The 16847-nt window shown below is 37.6% G+C and overlaps 1 protein-coding gene across 1 annotated transcript; it reads left to right on the forward strand.

Moving 5' to 3' along the window:
• Positions 1-988: 988 nt before the first annotated feature.
• RTRAF (RNA transcription, translation and transport factor) lies at positions 989-16788 on the forward strand. The gene is made up of 8 exons (XM_082617420.1): positions 989-1161; positions 2773-2897; positions 6123-6222; positions 10567-10653; positions 11552-11640; positions 14058-14126; positions 16289-16337; positions 16451-16788. The coding sequence occupies exons 1-8, from the start codon at positions 1101-1103 to the stop codon at positions 16603-16605; spliced, it is 735 nt and encodes a 244-aa protein (XP_082473546.1). The 5' UTR covers positions 989-1100; the 3' UTR covers positions 16606-16788.
• Positions 16789-16847: the final 59 nt, after the last annotated feature.

A 16847-nucleotide genomic window follows, 5' to 3' on the forward strand; every position in this document is an offset into this window, starting at 1 on the left:
CCTCCAGCTCCCATAAGCTCTAGCCCCTCTGGGCCGTGCTGCTGCTCACTCCTTGCCTTTGTACATCCTCTTCCCTCAAAACAAGTTACCTTTTTGACTTCAAAAGGGTGTGTCTGTGTGTCTGTTTATTGCTTGTTTTCCCTCAAGGGCCTTTTAAACTTCATGAAGTAGAAGCTTAGTCTGTCTTGCTCACTGTTGTCTCTCCAGTGTCTGAAAGCAGATGGGACTGGATCCGAGAGGGTGTTAAAATAAAAGTTTTGATTATTACTAGAAGGCAACGAGGACCCACTAAAAGATTCTAAGCATTGAACTGTTATGGACAGGTTTTTGTTTTAGAAAATCAGTATTATTGCTGTGTGGGGGAATGGATTGGAGAAGGCAAGACTGGACCTAAGAAATCAGACAATTAGAGTAAGCAAAAATGATGAGGGCCTGATTGGAGGCAGCGTCAGCGGGGTTGGGAGAAGATGAGGGATTTGAGAGAGACATGAGAGAGAACAGCAGGAATCAATGAACTACTGGATGTTGTAACTTCAGTGAGAGGGAGTAAAGGATAAGTCCAGGTTTCTGGCTTCAAGATTCCGTGGCTGCTGGTGAGGTCTGGAACTATCACACAGTATTACCGTTGTATGTTTACCTGTGGATCACTCCCAGAGTCGTAAAGGAACCTTGCTAAAAGTCTTTGCATTAGCAGTGTTAGAAGAGCACCTATTATGTAGGAGGCGTATAATAATTAAATGAATGAATGAATACACTGAAAATACTAAACAGTTTGTATGATCAAGACGGCGAGGAAAGCAAGAGGTAACTGGCTTCTCAGTTGCTTTTTGCCTATTGTACAACTAGGAGGCTGACAATAAAGTTTATTTGAGCGTCAACGTGCCCCGACGTGGCCCCGCCTTCCCAGCCGGAGCCGCGATTGGTGGGCATTGGCCAGCGGCGGCCGTTCCTAAGCCACGATTGGCTAAGGCCGCCGTCATTTCGGAGCGCCCGGCGCCCGCCCGCCCTCTCGCCGCGTCGCCGGTGTCTGGGCCGCCCGCTCGTCTTCGCCTCTCCTCTCCCGGCCGCAGCCCGGGGGACCGGAGCGAGCAGCGGGCACCATGTTCCGACGCAAGCTGACGGCCCTCGACTACCACAACCCTGCCGGCTTCAACTGCAAAGGTGAGGAGGCGGTCCCGGGCCCGCCGCGCGTCAGTGACCCCCCCCCCCTTCCCCGCCGCCCGGCCGCCGTTCTCTCAGCGCCGGCACCTGGGCTCCCCACCCGGACCGTCCGCGGCCTTGTCTCCCCCGGACTCCTCTCCTCCCGGCCGCCAAGCACCTCTGCTTTCTGCCTTCCTTCCCCGGCTTCGGAGCCCCGTCACCCGCTCTTGCCTCGGCATCAGCACTTTCTGCACTTGCTGAACTCCAGACCCCACGCCCACCCCCCTCGCCCGCACCCTCAGCGCTCTAGAGGGAAAGTCTTCGCTTTTTGACGTAGCCCTTCAGCCCCGTGGTTCCCGGGTGATTGGGCGATACCGTGAGCACCTGCTGTGGGCCAGCACAGTGCTGGAATCCGAGGAAGATGCTGAGTAACTTGAAGACTCGTTCACTGCCTCTTGGGAACTAAGGGGCGGGGAGGGGGCAGTGGGAGCCCATCCGGCAGTTTGAGCTCGAGATAGAACGAAGTCCAGGACTGACAGTGTCGGGGCAAGCGCGTATAGGAACGAACTAATGACAGTGTGCGAGTCGTGCAAAAAAAGTTAATAGCAGATGAGCGGGGCGGTTGAATTGTAAATACAAAGGTATTTGGGATTTCACAGCATTAAAATTGTAAAAAGTATTAACATTGCTACCCACTGCTACTCACCTACTACCCACTATTCATTTTCTTCCAGAGTTCTTGGCCTGTGGTAGACTAATAAGTTTGAAAGTGATGAAGCACAGCCTGGGATGTTCAGACCATTGTATAAGTCTCAAGACTTCATAAGGGAGGCCTGAATTTGAATTCAAGCTTGAATTTTGTAATTGAAAATAATTTCCAAGCAGGATAGCAGTGTTTTGTTGATCTCCTGTAGAAGCATGTCAATTTATAGAATCTTGTTTTTCTGCTTTGCCTTTTATGTAACAAAAAAGGTTCAGTGGTAGTAGAGCTTAGATCTGAATTTGAATCTTTGAGCCTCAGGTTTTTTCACTGGTAAAATCGGGATATTACCTACCTCGAAACGGTGTGGGAGGATTAAATGAAACAACATCTGTTCTTTTTCATGAATGCCTTTAATGTGCCATAACAGTAAATGACAGTGGTAGTCAGTATCTTCTTTCTGTTTGCCATTTAGTTTCTTGTACATTATGATTGCTGTAAATTTAACCTGGCCCAGTCCTTCCTCCTCCTCTTCCCCATAGGAACTGGAATAATAACTGACACTTAAATAGCAAAACTATGTGCTAGACACTATTTTGATCCTTAAATATTTTATTTAATCTTCATAACAACCCTATGAGGTAAGTCTTACTATTACTCCCCATTTTGTAACTCAAGAATCTGAGGCCTGGAAAATTTAGGTAATTAGCCCAAGTTCACACAACCACTAAATGTCTGGAATCAATTTGAATTCAGGCCAGGATATGAACATAAGTTAATCCGAAGTCTGCACTTTCAACTCCTACTTCAAGCAGCTCAAGTAACTTATAATTTTGGAGTTAAAAAAGAAAATTCCACAAGACTGTTTGTGAAGGAAGTGTTTTACCTGTTACCTAGTGCTTCTCGTGATTTATATGGTGTTTTTATTGCAGATGAAACAGAATTTAGAAACTTTATTGTTTGGCTCGAAGACCAGAAAATCAGACACTACAAGATTGAAGACAGAGGTAATTTAAGAAACATCCACAGCAGTGACTGGCCCAAGTTCTTTGAAAAGGTAATGAATTAGAAAGTAAAATAAAACGTACAGAGAACTTGTCTAAAAATTATATAAAGACAGGCAGGTTTAAAATTACTGTGTTCTTTTAAAATAAATAAAACTAATAATGATCAGTGTTAGAAAAGCTAGACTTCAGGGATTTTACTTTTTTCTTACCATACTTTTTTGTTTTTAAAGCAGATTATATTATCTCTTCCTACCAAGCATTCAGTATTAGATAGAAATAGTATGGTGAATCATTAGGCATGAGGGTGGAGGGGAGTATAGGGTAGGCTGAGGAGAGAGGAAAGCTCATGTGCCATAAAGAGTTTGAACTTGACCCAACTGGGGAGGTATCACAGTTTTAGGTGATATGACTGGACTAGTCTTCCCACTCCTCACCTTTCCCAACCAATCCCTGGGTTCTCGAAACTGTCAGCTTTAAGCTTATGTAGCTGGAGAGGAGGCGCTTATCCCCAGTACTTAGATGTGTGCCTGACATACAATAGAGAGACCTGTTTGTTTCATGAATTTATATATTTGTGTGTGTTTATTTGTATACATATATGTGTATGTATGTAAATGAATGATACATGAATATTCATTTCTGCATTTTCTCTATAGCAAAACTTACTCTGTATTCACATCCTTTAGGGCCCTATACCTGACTAGCCCGCTGCCCATTGAAAACTAACTTTATAGACTATTAACTAATAAAGGTAATGGCACAAGTAGACACTCAAAAAAAAGGAAGAAATAGTTTTGTCCAGAAACACTGAGACTTCTTAAATAAACAATGACACATATTCTCTAAATACTAAAAATGGCAAAAATCAGAATTTTTACATTACATTAAAAATATAGCAGAGAAACAGAGTGTTATATTAAAATAAGACATTATTGACACGCTTGAAAACTAAGATTATGTCTTGTTTTTGCTTATTTTTAACATACACAGTTGTCCGTAGTTATGTACAATAGAAATAATCCTAAAAAAATCTGTGTGTATTATCTTATTTTTGTGGCTGGAATAACTTTCCTGTTGACCTAGTTTAATTTTAGTAATGTTTTTGCAGAAAACAGAGTTGTTTTCAAATTAGAATAAAAATTACATTTTACAGTATCATTATTTACATTAAACATTTTTGTTGGCTCTATTACTTTGATGAGATCTCTTCCTTTAAGAATATGAAAAGTAATGGTCACTTCGGCAGCACATATACTAAAATTGGAACAACGATATAGAGAGGATTAGCATGACCACTGTGCAAGGATGACACGCAAATTCGTGAAGTGTTCCATATTTTTAATTGAGTTATTTGTAGTGAGGTGGATGGACCTAGAGACTGTCATACAGAGTGCGGTAGGTCAGAAAGGGAAAAACAAATACCATATGCTAACACATATATATGGAATCTAAAAAAAAAAAAAGAGGTTCTGATGAACCTAGGGGCAGGACAGGAATAAAGACACAGACGTAGAGAATGGACTTGAGGACACGGGGAGGGGGAAGGGGAAGCTGGGACGAAGTGAGAGAGTGGCATGGACATATATACACTACCACATGTAAAATAGATAGCTAGTGGGAAGCAGCCACATAGCACAGGGAGATCAGCTCAGTGCTCTGACCACCTAGAGGGGTGGGATAGGGAGGGTGGGAGGGAGATGCAAGAGGGAGGGGATATGGGGGTATATGTATACGTAGAGCTGATTCACTTTGTTGTATAGCAGAAACTAACACAACATTGTAAAGCATTGTATTTAGTCCAATAAAAATGTTAAATAAAAAAAGAATATGAAAAGTGACTAAATTTTCATTTACTGGTGTTTAGGTACCTAAGTTTCTAGTTTTATGAATTAGAGGATTGTGTAAGTTACATACTGCCTCTGACAATGGGCAAGTTTATTAACCATTCTGTGGCTCAATATTGTTATCAATAAATGGGGATAACAGTGGTATGTGTTGTTATTGAAGTATACCTATGTACCTTTTCACAGAGGTGCCTGGCCCGTAGCAAGTGTTATATGTTTATTAATTTCCCTGCCTCTACTACTATTATTGCTACTACTGGATTATTTTCCTTTGCCCTTCAAGAGTATTTTTGAAAACTTTGATAGGCTTCTTAAGACTTTGAAATATATTATTAGGATTTTATATTTCTTATATTACATCTTATGATGGCCCGCTCACGTGTACAAGACAATACAGAGTTCCACATGTGGAAGGGTATTGAAGAATATAAAAAACTTTCTGATGAAAAACGCCCAGAAATGACAGTAAAGTAGTATAACCTAAAGATAAATATATTGGAACTTACACTGATATTATCTTTCAAGGTGGTTTCTTTGGAATGATGATGTCATTGCCTAAAGCATATTTGGAACTTCTTTTGGAATTACTTTTGAATCAGGAGACATCTTTTGAATATCCTTAATATTGACAGTTTTTTTATACTTTGAACATGGATTTGCTTTTTGCATCATGACTAAATCTTGTGAATGAGGTGCTTTTTTTTAAAGCAGGGGGATAAAATTTTTGGTTAGAAAATATGTTACGGCTAAAAAGTGCTGATTAATTAATTATCCCCCAAAGGATTTCCAAAAAGGAGTTCCAGAAGTTTTGAGTAACGTCATTGTTGGTGGAATTAGATTTTAAGTTCCTGAGAGACTTATTTTAAGGACATACTCATTTGAATATGCAGCTTCTGACATTTATTCAAACGCTTGTTTGTCACATGGCTTACTCTATTCAGAAGCATTTCCACGATATGAAAGCTAAGGTTTAGATAATAATTGGTTTTGTTTTGTTTTGTTTGGGGTTTTTGGTATATCCTCCTTTTTAAAGTCCTTTTTATTTACCTGCTCTATGTGTATTGAGACCTGGAATCAGAAAGTTTAGATTCAGCTTCCCAATTTAAGTCATATAACTGTCAGCAAGTGTTGACCTCTAGGCTTCAGTTTTCTCATCTACAAAATGAAGTTATTCTACATCAGTGGTGCCCTATCTGGAATCTGCAAAAGTAAAAATTTCAAAAAGCATGATGGGCCTACTTCATTTTTTTTCCCTGAGTGGTACACTTAAGTGTTTCCTTCCTTTGGGTTATATAATTGCATCAAAGGTTTAGTAATGTAAATGTTATAAGAAATTCAGAGATCCAAACTAAGGTCTCTTTCAACTCTACCATTTTTTTATTTTGTAACTTTATAGTAATAATGAAACCAGACTTTTTATTCCCCTCACAGTATCTCAGAGATGTTAACTGTCCTTTCAAGATTCAAGATCGACCAGAAGCAATCGACTGGCTTCTTGGTTTAGCTGTTAGACTTGAATATGGAGATAATGGTATGTTTTGTGGGGAATGTGTGTTTTAAAGAGAGAGAGAGGAAAGGTGGGAAAGGAGTGTAAAAATGTAGGGAACTTGCCAGTTTGTCTTACATTGTTTTACCTTTGGTTCATTTTAAGTTTTGTACATCCTCATCTCACTTTACAGCATCTGTTTAAAAATTTACTTTTTGTAATTATTCTTCTGTATCCAGCTCCCAAATTGTCTAAGAAAGAATTTTCTTTTCTAAAATTAGAGTCTCCTTACTATCATAAGATATTAAAAGTACTGGTTTCCATTGGTATTTAGATTTTTCTTTTAGAGTTTGAAGGTGATGTCTTCTGAAGAAGAAGGTTAATTGAATGTCTTCTCACAATGTCACATTACTTTGGTGAATTTGCCATCTTTCAGTCTGTACCTTAGCCTTTCAAGTTCACTTGTTGCTGCTGTCCCAGAATTGATAGGATTTCACGTGTTGGTTGCAGCAGGTAATTTCACAAGAGACTGAAATATACATCTAATGCAAATGTGCACTATAGGCCAAAATATATTTATTATTAATGTTTAATGTTATTTTATTACAGTTACTTGTATCATTGGAAGGTTTTGAATGTTAGTACCTATAGTAAAAATAGTTTTCCAATAAACTGTTTTCTCTCAGGCCATTTCATTTTGAAAGGCCTGCTAACATCTGAATGTAATATCTGATTATCTTACTTTACCTCCATCCTCTGCATTTATGTTGTTCTCTTTCATGGGACTGTCAGTTCCAGTCCTCTTAATCATTTACGTTTGAAGCCTTTTTAATGTCTTTGGCCTCTCCCTTTTCCTCTCATTCTGTTCCATCCGTTTTTCCCTTGTCATACCTTTCCTTCTCCGTCCTCACTGCTGTCGCCCTAATTCAAGCTCTTGCCACTTTTTCCTGAGATTATTGGAATGTCTTTCATACTAGTCTCCCATCTATGTCACCCTCTAGTCTCATCCACATGGCCCACTAAGCTAAATTTTTGAAACATAAATGTTTTAGAATGCTGTACTTTGTTTCCAAACGATAGTTCCTTTTATATATTCAGAAACCATTGCTTTCCTATTTAACCCTATAGCTTTTTAAGTCATTCGCCACTTTCCATTTTGCTTATGCCTTACTTGCACCACTAAATTGTAAGCTGATACTCAGCTTTGTTTCCTACATGGTACCTCTGTTAGTTTCCTGTTGCTGCTGTAACAAATTACCACAAACTCAGTGACTTAAAAGACTGTTTATTATCTTACAGTTTTGGAGGTCAGAAGTCCAACATCTGTATTAGGACTGAAGTCAATTTGTCGACTGGGTTGGTTCCTTTTGGAGGTTCTAGGGGAAGATCCATTTCTTTGTCTTTTCCATCTTCTAGAGGCTGCCTGCATTCTGTGACTCTGGCCCCTTTATCTTCAAATCTAGCAGCATATCATCTTCTAAGCTCTCTGTGATTCTGCTTTCATTGTCACACCTTCTCTGACTCTGACCTTCCTGCCTCCCTCTTATAAGGATGCTTTGATTACATTGGGCCCACCTAGGTAATCCAGGATAACCCCCATACCCCCAATTTCAAGGTCCTTAATTTAATCACATCCACAAAGTCCCTTTTGCCATGTAAGATACCATATTCATAAGTTCCAGGGATTGGAATACGGACATTTTTTTTGCGGGGGAAGGAGCAGTCATGATTCTTTCTGCCACAGTACCTGACATAGTTTCTTGTGTACAGTAGATGTGCTTATCAACTATAAATGCTTGGTAAATTCAGTATATGAATGTTTATACATACTGGTGTGGAGCACCAGCCAGCTGTTTTTTTTGCTGGTTCTTCAAACTTAAGTTGCAGATGCCTTATGGCAGAAATCTTAAGGAAAGCTCAAAGACTTTTTCTTTACTATGGAGCCTTTAGCAAAATCTCCCTGTTCTGGTCTGAGTTGGTAGGAACTCTGTTAGTTAGTTTGCAACAAAGTATTCTCCAGCTTTTCAAGTGTTTTTCAGCTATTCCCACATAAAATTATAGTTGCGTCTCAATTTATTTCTATTTTACCCTTATTTAGTCCATTTTTCCCATTTTTTATAATACTTGAACTTAGGTTGCCTAGGTTGTACCAAGAACAGTAGATGCCATATGATTGTGTATCCTTGTAGTTGACTGTAACTGTTAAGTACAGTTACTTCTCAGTGATAGCATGGTCTTTTTTAATGTATTAAAAAACTGGGTTTGCATGAGAAACACTGCCCCTTATCGGTAGGAGGCACTGCTGTGCTTTTATGGTTTTACGTTAATAAGTTGTATTCTTCTTGACTTTTAAGTTATTTAAAATTTTTATTCTTATTTGATAAAACCATTGTGAATTTTTATTGTTTGTGCCTTAATGTTTTTTAAAGCCTTTTGCTAGCTTGTCAATTAAGGTGATTAAAATCTGACTTAAATTCTTTTAACTCTTTTGACATAATTTTAGATTTACAGAAAGATTGCAAGAATAGTAAAAAGAATTTTTCCATACTCAGATTCTGCAGATATTATTAACATTTTACTTCATTTGCCTTATCCTTCTCTCTCTCTATATATATATACATACTCCTAATTTTTTCTAAACCATTTGACACTAAGTTGTAAATGATTTCTCTTTTACCCTTATGTGCATTTCCTAAAAAAAGTCATTGTCTTACATAGCTACAGTACATTTATCAAAATCAGGAAATTAACTTTGATTCTTTACTGTTATCTGTAGATGAGATTCACATTTCACCATTTGTCTCAATGTTCCTTATGGCAAAAACAAGCAAACAAAAACCTCCAAAGCAGTCCTGGATCATGTGTTACATTCATTCTCCTTAGTCTCTTTAGTGTCCTACAGTCTGGAATAGTTACTCAGTCGTCATGCTTCAGGACACTGACATTTATTTTGTAGAATGTCCTTCAGTTTGAGTGAGTTTGATGTTTCCTCATGATTAGATTCAGGGTTTGTAGTTTTGTTAAGAGTAACACAGAAGTGATGTTGTGTTCTTTTAAGTGCATGATATCAGGAGGCATGTGTTGGTGATATGCCTGAATACTGGTCATGTTATTCTGATCACTTGGTTAAGCTTTCTTCAGTGTAAAAATTATGTATCTTGTGGAGAGATACGAGATGATTTCTATATGCTTCTCCTCTTCAAACCTTAGCTGTAGTACACATTTGATGATTTTTGCCTGAGTCAATTATTATGTTGATTATGATGACTAGAAGGTGTTTTTCTAATTCCATCATTCCTTTACATTTTCTACTATAAGGAAGAGCTTTCCCTTCTCACCAGTTTATGTTTGTTTGTTTATTGAGATCAGTGTAGATATGTGGATTCTTATTTTACTCAGTGGGTCTTAATCCTTTTTTGTCATCTTGTATTTTGATGTTTACATTGTTCCAGGTTTGGCCAGTAGCTCCTTTAAGCTAACTCCTGTCTGATTTAAATTTTAATCCTTTTATTTTCCCTTTTCTTTTTTAGTAGCAAATCATATAAGCACTATAACCAAAGATGGCATTTTGGGCATTAAGTTTGGTGAATTACTATTAAATATTTTTATTTGTAAAGTCTTTTAAGATATTATTATTTAGTATTTTTTCAGATAAGAGTAATAAAATCTCCTTTTGGAATTCTACATTTTAAGTCTCCATAAAATAAGTTTAAGTTTGTATATGATGGTGTATTTGAAGTGATTTTTTTTTTTTTTTTTTTTTTTTTTTGCGGTACGCGGGCCTCTCACTGTTGTGGCCTCTCCCGTTGTGGAGCACAGGCTCCGGACGCGCAGGCTCAGCGGCCACGGCTCACGGGCCCAGCCGCTCCGTGGCATGTGGGATCTTCCCGGACTGGGGTACAAACCTGCGTCACCCGCATCGGCAGGCGGACTCTCAACCACTGCGCCACCAGGGAAGCCCTGAAGTGATTTTTTTTAGAAAGCAAGGTTTTTGGTTTTGTATACAGCATTCACAAGATTTGCGAAGAAACTTCTTAGTGTGTTTGTATTTAACCTCATGTGACCTATACTTACCCTTCTCCCATTCTACCAAGTTTGACAGGAAGCTGAAAAGCAGGCTTTCTCCTCTAAAATTTAGATAGTGTTTGAAATGTTTTACTCTAAGAAATGTTAATGAAAAGATATTTGTGTCTGATAATCATTTCAGCTTAATTAAAAAGCTAGTCACATTGTCTTCTAGTAGATTTTTTATTATAGCATTTTTTTTTTGAATGCTTGAGTTGTCTTATGCTTATAACCAGTTTGGCTCAGTTAAATTCAGTAAATAAGCAACGTTTGTTTTACCTTAAGTTGAAGCTCTACAAATTGTATTTTTGCCTATTTTTACAGCTGAAAAATACAAGGACTTGGTACCTGATAATATAAAAAATGCTGACAATGCAGGTAAAAATGCAGAGCCCTTGATCAATTTGGATGGTAAGTTTATAAATGCATAAAAATGATCATCAACATTTTTGGTTTCTTAAATGGTTTTTACTTCCTAGAATGAAGTCTGGGTTTATTTGGTTTTAGTAGATTAAGAATGTTTCATGCAGACAACATTTGTGTTGATATTTTATTCTCTATGCTGTTTTTTACTGTCAGTTATAGTGTGCTTTCTCCCTCCTCTTGTAGCTGAATATCTGAAACTGAAAATGCTCTTCTTTCATCTGCTCATAGTAACTTGGGGGTTTTGATTTTATTTAATCATGGTGGTGATTGTTTGCCTTCCTGGGTGCAGAAAATATTTTTTCTGATCTAATGGCAGTATGAGACAAGTGTTAAAATTTTTCATTGTTTTAAGTCCCAGATGTCTTTAAGTAATTCTTTCTCCTTTTAAAAGTATTAAGATTCTAATTACTTAGATTATAAAATGTTAAATATTCTTTCACTGACTGATTGTGACCTGTAATTTATGATTTACCCTTATGAATTAATAAGCTTCTTGGATGCTCTAGAGCTGCTGCTTGGAGAAAAGGTTTTGGGAAAACTGTCCATTGAAGGGAATCTGTGTATTAAAATTAATAGCTTTGGGAAGAAAGGTTAATTAATAGTGTTACATAAATGGGCCTTGCAGAGAAAGTTACAGAACAAACCTCATGTGAGTTAATTTAGTCATTTATTGGATTGTTCACTTTGGTTGATTAGTAGGAAAACTATTGATCTCATCAATTTACCTAATTTACCCCATACTGCTTTTGTCAGCAATTTTAGAAATTAAAGAGATTTGTTGTTACTAGAAAATAAAAATATTTTTTTAAGTTTATATGTTTACATATACGTTTGTAATTACATGCTTGCAGAGCTGTAAGTTTCCATTTTTAATCTTTTATAGTAAATAATCCTGATTTTAAGGCTGGTGTAATGGCTTTGGCTAACCTTCTTCAGATTCAGCGTCATGATGATTACCTGGTAATGCTTAAGGTCAGCTTCATATTCTTGATTCTTGACAAAAACTCTGTATATAATTTTAAAAACTTCGTTTTCTAAAAGTAACTGTGTTTGATATTTAAATCTATGGTAGAATGAGGAAAATGTTGGAGGAATGTGGGACATAAAGCAGATTTCTTGAATTCATTGGTTTTAGCTTACCTAACTAATATCAAGAGTGTTTACTGGGCTTCCCTGGTGGCGCAGTGGTTGAGAGTCCGCCTGCCGATGCAGGGGACACGGGTTTGTGCCCCGTTCCGGGAAGATCCCACTGGGCCCGTGAGCCATGGCCGCTGAGCCTGCGCGTCCAGAGCCTGTGCTCCGCAACCGGAGAGGCCACAACAGTGAGAGGCCCGCATACAGGGAAAAAAAAAAAAAGTGTTTACTGTGTGCCTGCCACTGTGCTAAATCCTGTGCACAGATGACTCATTCAGTCCTCCCAACAATCCTAGAGGTGGATGCTAGTGTCTTTTTAAAATATGTATATGAAGAAACTGAAACTTAAAGATAATAGATAAATAATGTTCAAGCTGACATAGAAAACGATAGTCAGGATTTTAATCTAGGCACTCGACCTTATGGTCCATTCTTTTCTTCCTTTTTTTTTTTTTTGGCCGCATGGCATCTGGGATCTTAGTTCCCAGACCAGAGATCGAACCCACACCCCCTGCATTGGAAGCACAGAGTCCTAACCACTGGACTACCAAGGACGTCCTGGTCCATTTTTTTTCCTATATCACCCCACTTCTGTTTAATCAGTCCTTTTAAATATTTATGGTCTGTATTCATTAAGATTGTGGAAAATGCCAAACTTGTAATGGTGAATTTGGTCAAAAACATACCCCCAAATCTCTTTGAGGAATGAATGTTTCTGTCCTCCAAGCCCCCATCCTAGATAGGCCACTCAGTTCATACCTTACAGCAGGGAATCTGATGGCCTAAAAGAGGCCTCTTATTTCTGAGTGGGAAAATATACTCATGCTTCAGAAGATTTATGTCAAGTAATTATGATAGTCTAGTGGGGGGAAGGGGAGGGGCAGGGGAGTGGTACTTAAGATACCAGACTTGGAAGTTATTTTAGAAATTATTATTGATTTTATGAGAAATTAAAGAGCTTTAAATTACTTTAAACTGCTTTGCAGAAAATTGAATAATTTCACTCTACCCACAAGAGATCATAATTTATTCTCCTTTTTAGAATTGTATTTATTAAATGACAGTTGTAATATGGGAATACTGTTCTATTCCTAGATTATAATTCTGAATCTGAGGGTTAACTCAGATTTTCTCAACTCAGATTGGACGCCAAGAGACAAAAGTTGTTTTTAGTGAAATTTAGCTCTTTCAAAGGCTTGTTCCTTACTCAGGCAATTATAGAAATTGCTTTGGAACAGTTCTACAGTGGTTATGTCAGCTTTAATCGTAAACTGAGTGAGAGGAGAACAGACAATGCTAGCATATTTGGGGTGCTAAAGTACAATATAAGTCAGTTATAATCAAAAGCTTTATAAAATTCTAATCCTAGCATGTTTGTCCTTTTGAGTTATTTTAAGAAGCATTCAAACAATACATGACAATATGGAAAACATCCATATTGCAGCTGCGAGAATCAATACATTAACTGTTTGGCAACTGGACTGTGTAAATATATTTGCAACCACTGTTAGATTGGTTTAATTCTTTTTCAAATGTAGCATTTGGTTTTTATTAAAAATAATTTTTCAAATTTTCACACTTATCTTGGGGTTGCAACTGTCATCCACTAATTAAAATTCCATTAAAAAATCTTACTTTTTAAGTGTGTGCAGGTGCGTGCATGCATGTGTCTGCAGTGGTAAAATGCCTTGCTAATGAAAAAAACAATGTGTCCTTTGAAAGATCTGAAAACATTTTACTGTAATAAAGTGAAGAAAGCAGGGACAGTGTGCATGATATGCTACCCTTTGTATCAAAGGTGCATGTTTGTGTGTGTGTGTGTGTGCGCGCGCGCGGGCGCGCATGCACTTGCATATATCCCTGAGCGTGCTTGTAATTTGATAGAGGCCTTGTGAGTATACACAAGGATCTGGTAGCAATAATTGTTTTCTGAAAGTATGGCTGAAGCTTGGGTAGAAAGGAGACATACTTTTTCGCCATGTATCCTTCTTTATTTAAAAAAATTTTTTAGCACACACAAATTACCTATTCAAAAAATGTAATTGTTATGAACATCATTCCACATTATTAAATATTAGAAGTGAAAACTTTGATTACAGTAGCTATTTTTTTATTTTTAATTTGCTGGGGAATTTGTTAATGAATTTAGATATTTCTAATTTCATCAAATTGGGCATCCTTATTCTGTAGTCTCAGAGAAGAAAAGATAACAAACAGCCGATAAAAAGTAAAAATACTATTTTGGGATTTCTTAGGCAATTCGCATTTTGGTCCAGGAGCGCCTGACACAGGATGCAGTTGCTAAAGCAAATCAAACAAAAGAGGTATGCTGTTTTTTTAATTTAAATAACTTCTAAATTAATTATTACTGAAAGTTTCTTTTGGTTGTCATGAGTTTGAACTTTGCCTGAGAATGCTTAAGATATTCTGTGTTAGAACTGCCCAGAGAAAGAATAGCTTACTTCAGTGGGATTGAATTTGATTCTGAAGCAAACTGTATCTAGTCATTTTTGAGTGAAAAGTGAACTTCATGTTTATCTCACTTCATTACTTTTAAGAAGCCTCCAATAGCATATCCACAGTCTATCAGTTCAAAACCACCACATGTGCCCAGTTAAAGTTTATTTAAAAGAACTTACACTTGTGAAATTTACTGGGTTATTTTGACTAACTGCTAGAAAACAGGACACACCTTCTCTTTTTTAGTAATTCATTTTCTTTTCTATCTAAGTCTTTATCTTCACCCTTTTGTTTCTTCAGAGAAATCTCAGTTTATTCTATTTCCTAGCATAAATCATAAAAAAGTAACTTGTTAATAAATCTAGGATATTTTTAGATGAACTCTCCAAGAAACCCAAATGCCCCTGAAGTCCTCGACTATGAGTCAGTACAGAGAATGTCCTCAGGGGTTAGCAGCTGCAGGTGTCTGATAATGCCCCTTCCTGCTACACAGATGAATGCCTTGGGTACAGTCCACATTCTGGACCCTGGTCCTTCTATTGTGCCTCCCTCACCCTCCAATTCCCCAATGTCTTTTGTCCTCTGATCCCATCTTTATCGAAGCCCAACAGTATTAAGGTTATTAATGCCGGGGCAGTGTAGTCTCCTCTGAAAGACACTCAGTTTCTTTTAAAGGTTCTTATTGGCTTATTAATTATGTATGAATCAGGCCACTGGAAATTGGATTAAAGATCAGCTTATTTCACCCACACTATAGAACAGACAGTAAATTGTTCTGGCATAATAAAATCATTCATCATTCAGCAAAATTATGCCTTTGGTTTGGAAGGCAGTGCAAATAAAGCCATAGCCAAATCTCTTTGCTCTTGTTTGCAAAGTTAAATTCAGTTTATTTTCAATGCTCCAAATAAATCTGAACTTTAATGTCATCTCAAAAGATACTATGCTATAATAATACAGTGGAAGAGTTCTATAGTTGTGTGTTCTTGTTTGCAGTCGTTCATAACTAGCATTTGGGGTGTGTGGTCATCTTCAGGGGTGCCTGTTCCTAGGTGGTCTGTTGGCAGATGAAGGGAGAACAGAAACTCTGGTACCAGACTGACATAGAAAGCTACTCAAGTACAATTCTACTCTAGTTTTTTGCTCACAGAATTTTCATACCCATTTGTTTCTTCATGTGTATAATGTATTACTAGTGATTTTAAAGCATTTTGAGCCTGGGTAGATTTGCATTAATAATTAGGCAAGAAGTGAGTAGTGACAGCTTAGCATTTGTAACGTTGCAAGTATAGTGACTTTTTTTAAAAACTGGTAATGATTTTATACAATATAATCAGAAAGTCTAGACTGCCTGTCCTCGTTTTTATTTGATAGTTATTGTGAACTTTATACAGGTTGGCGCCACCATAGTCACCATCTCTGGTATATCTGTATGCAGGTGCTGACTGGTTAGCTAAATGGTTTAGATTCTGTTCATTTTCCTAGATGACTTCAAAGTAACTTTTAAATGAACTGTTGAAAATTAATATATAATCTGGTAAACATCGTGCTTGCAGAAAAAAGTTATATATATTTTAGATTTGTGCAATTCCTAAAGACAAATTAATGTGCTCCAAAGTAAACTTGCTTGAGGAAAATCATCTTAAAAGTAGTCCTGTTTGCCCGGTACACTGCTGCTCACTGCAACTAAAACGGTGACGGTAGCAGCCCTGCTCAACCTTGCTTCCATAGCAGTAGTGGCAGCACTTCTGCAGAAAAGAGCCGTCCTTGTATATGCCTGGCCTTAAGGGTTGGACGTGTTGCGGGACTAGCTGCCCACTACGTGTAAAGGCCATTCTTTCCTAACTAGTTGTAGTAGGAAAAAACTCACTCATAACAAGGCAAATTTAAAGAGAAAATTCTCAGGCACCTTGCCACTGCAGCTGAAAGGGTTAAAATAACAATGGCTAGCTGCTTTTCAATTTGAGGTGAGAAAATGTGAACGTGTAACTATACAGTCTGATTTTTGTCCTTTTTTTTCCTAAAGGGCTTGCCTGTTGCTTTAGACAAGCATATTCTTGGTTTTGACACAGGAGGTAAGTGATTTTGTTTTAATTCAAACTGTTTTTAGAGCAGTAGTGAATATTTGGGGGAAATGAGTGAATATATGCAAACGTTATTGATCAATGCAGTGTTTCTCATGAAACAGATGCAGTTCTTAATGAAGCTGCTCAAATTCTGCGACTGCTGCATATAGAGGAGCTCAGAGAGCTACAGACAAAGATTAATGAAGCCATAGTAGCTGTTCAGGCGATTATTGCTGATCCAAAGACAGACCACAGACTGGGGAAAGTTGGAAGATGAACATTTTAGGATTTCAGCTTCTCACCTACTTAGTACAGTTGGGAACCATGTACGCTTTGGCATGTGTTTGGAAATGTCATGTCTTCAAGGGAAGAATTCCAGAAAATTGACTATGTTCTAGAGATATTTACCATCACTGCATTTTCTTTAATAAAGTTGGGAAGGTGATTTTTTGTTTTTTGACCATGAGTTATGTTTATGTATTTGTATAATTAATTAATCTGCTTCCTCCCTGGTGGTTT

This window comes from Mesoplodon mirus (genome assembly GCF_964341445.2).
Source record: "Mesoplodon mirus genome assembly, chromosome: 4".
Classification (NCBI taxonomy): domain Eukaryota; kingdom Metazoa; phylum Chordata; class Mammalia; order Artiodactyla; family Ziphiidae; genus Mesoplodon; species Mesoplodon mirus.

Excerpts from the sequence above, each read along its gene's own strand:
- RTRAF (XM_082617420.1), top strand. The coding sequence starts at position 1,101 with ATGTTCCGACGCAAGCTGACGGCCCTCGACTACCACAACCCTGCCGGC. Across the intron at positions 14,127-16,288 it reads AAGCAAATCAAACAAAAGAG|GGCTTGCCTGTTGCTTTAGA; the intron begins GTATGCTGTTTT and ends TTTTTCCTAAAG. Across the intron at positions 16,338-16,450 it reads TCTTGGTTTTGACACAGGAG|ATGCAGTTCTTAATGAAGCT; the intron begins GTAAGTGATTTT and ends CTCATGAAACAG.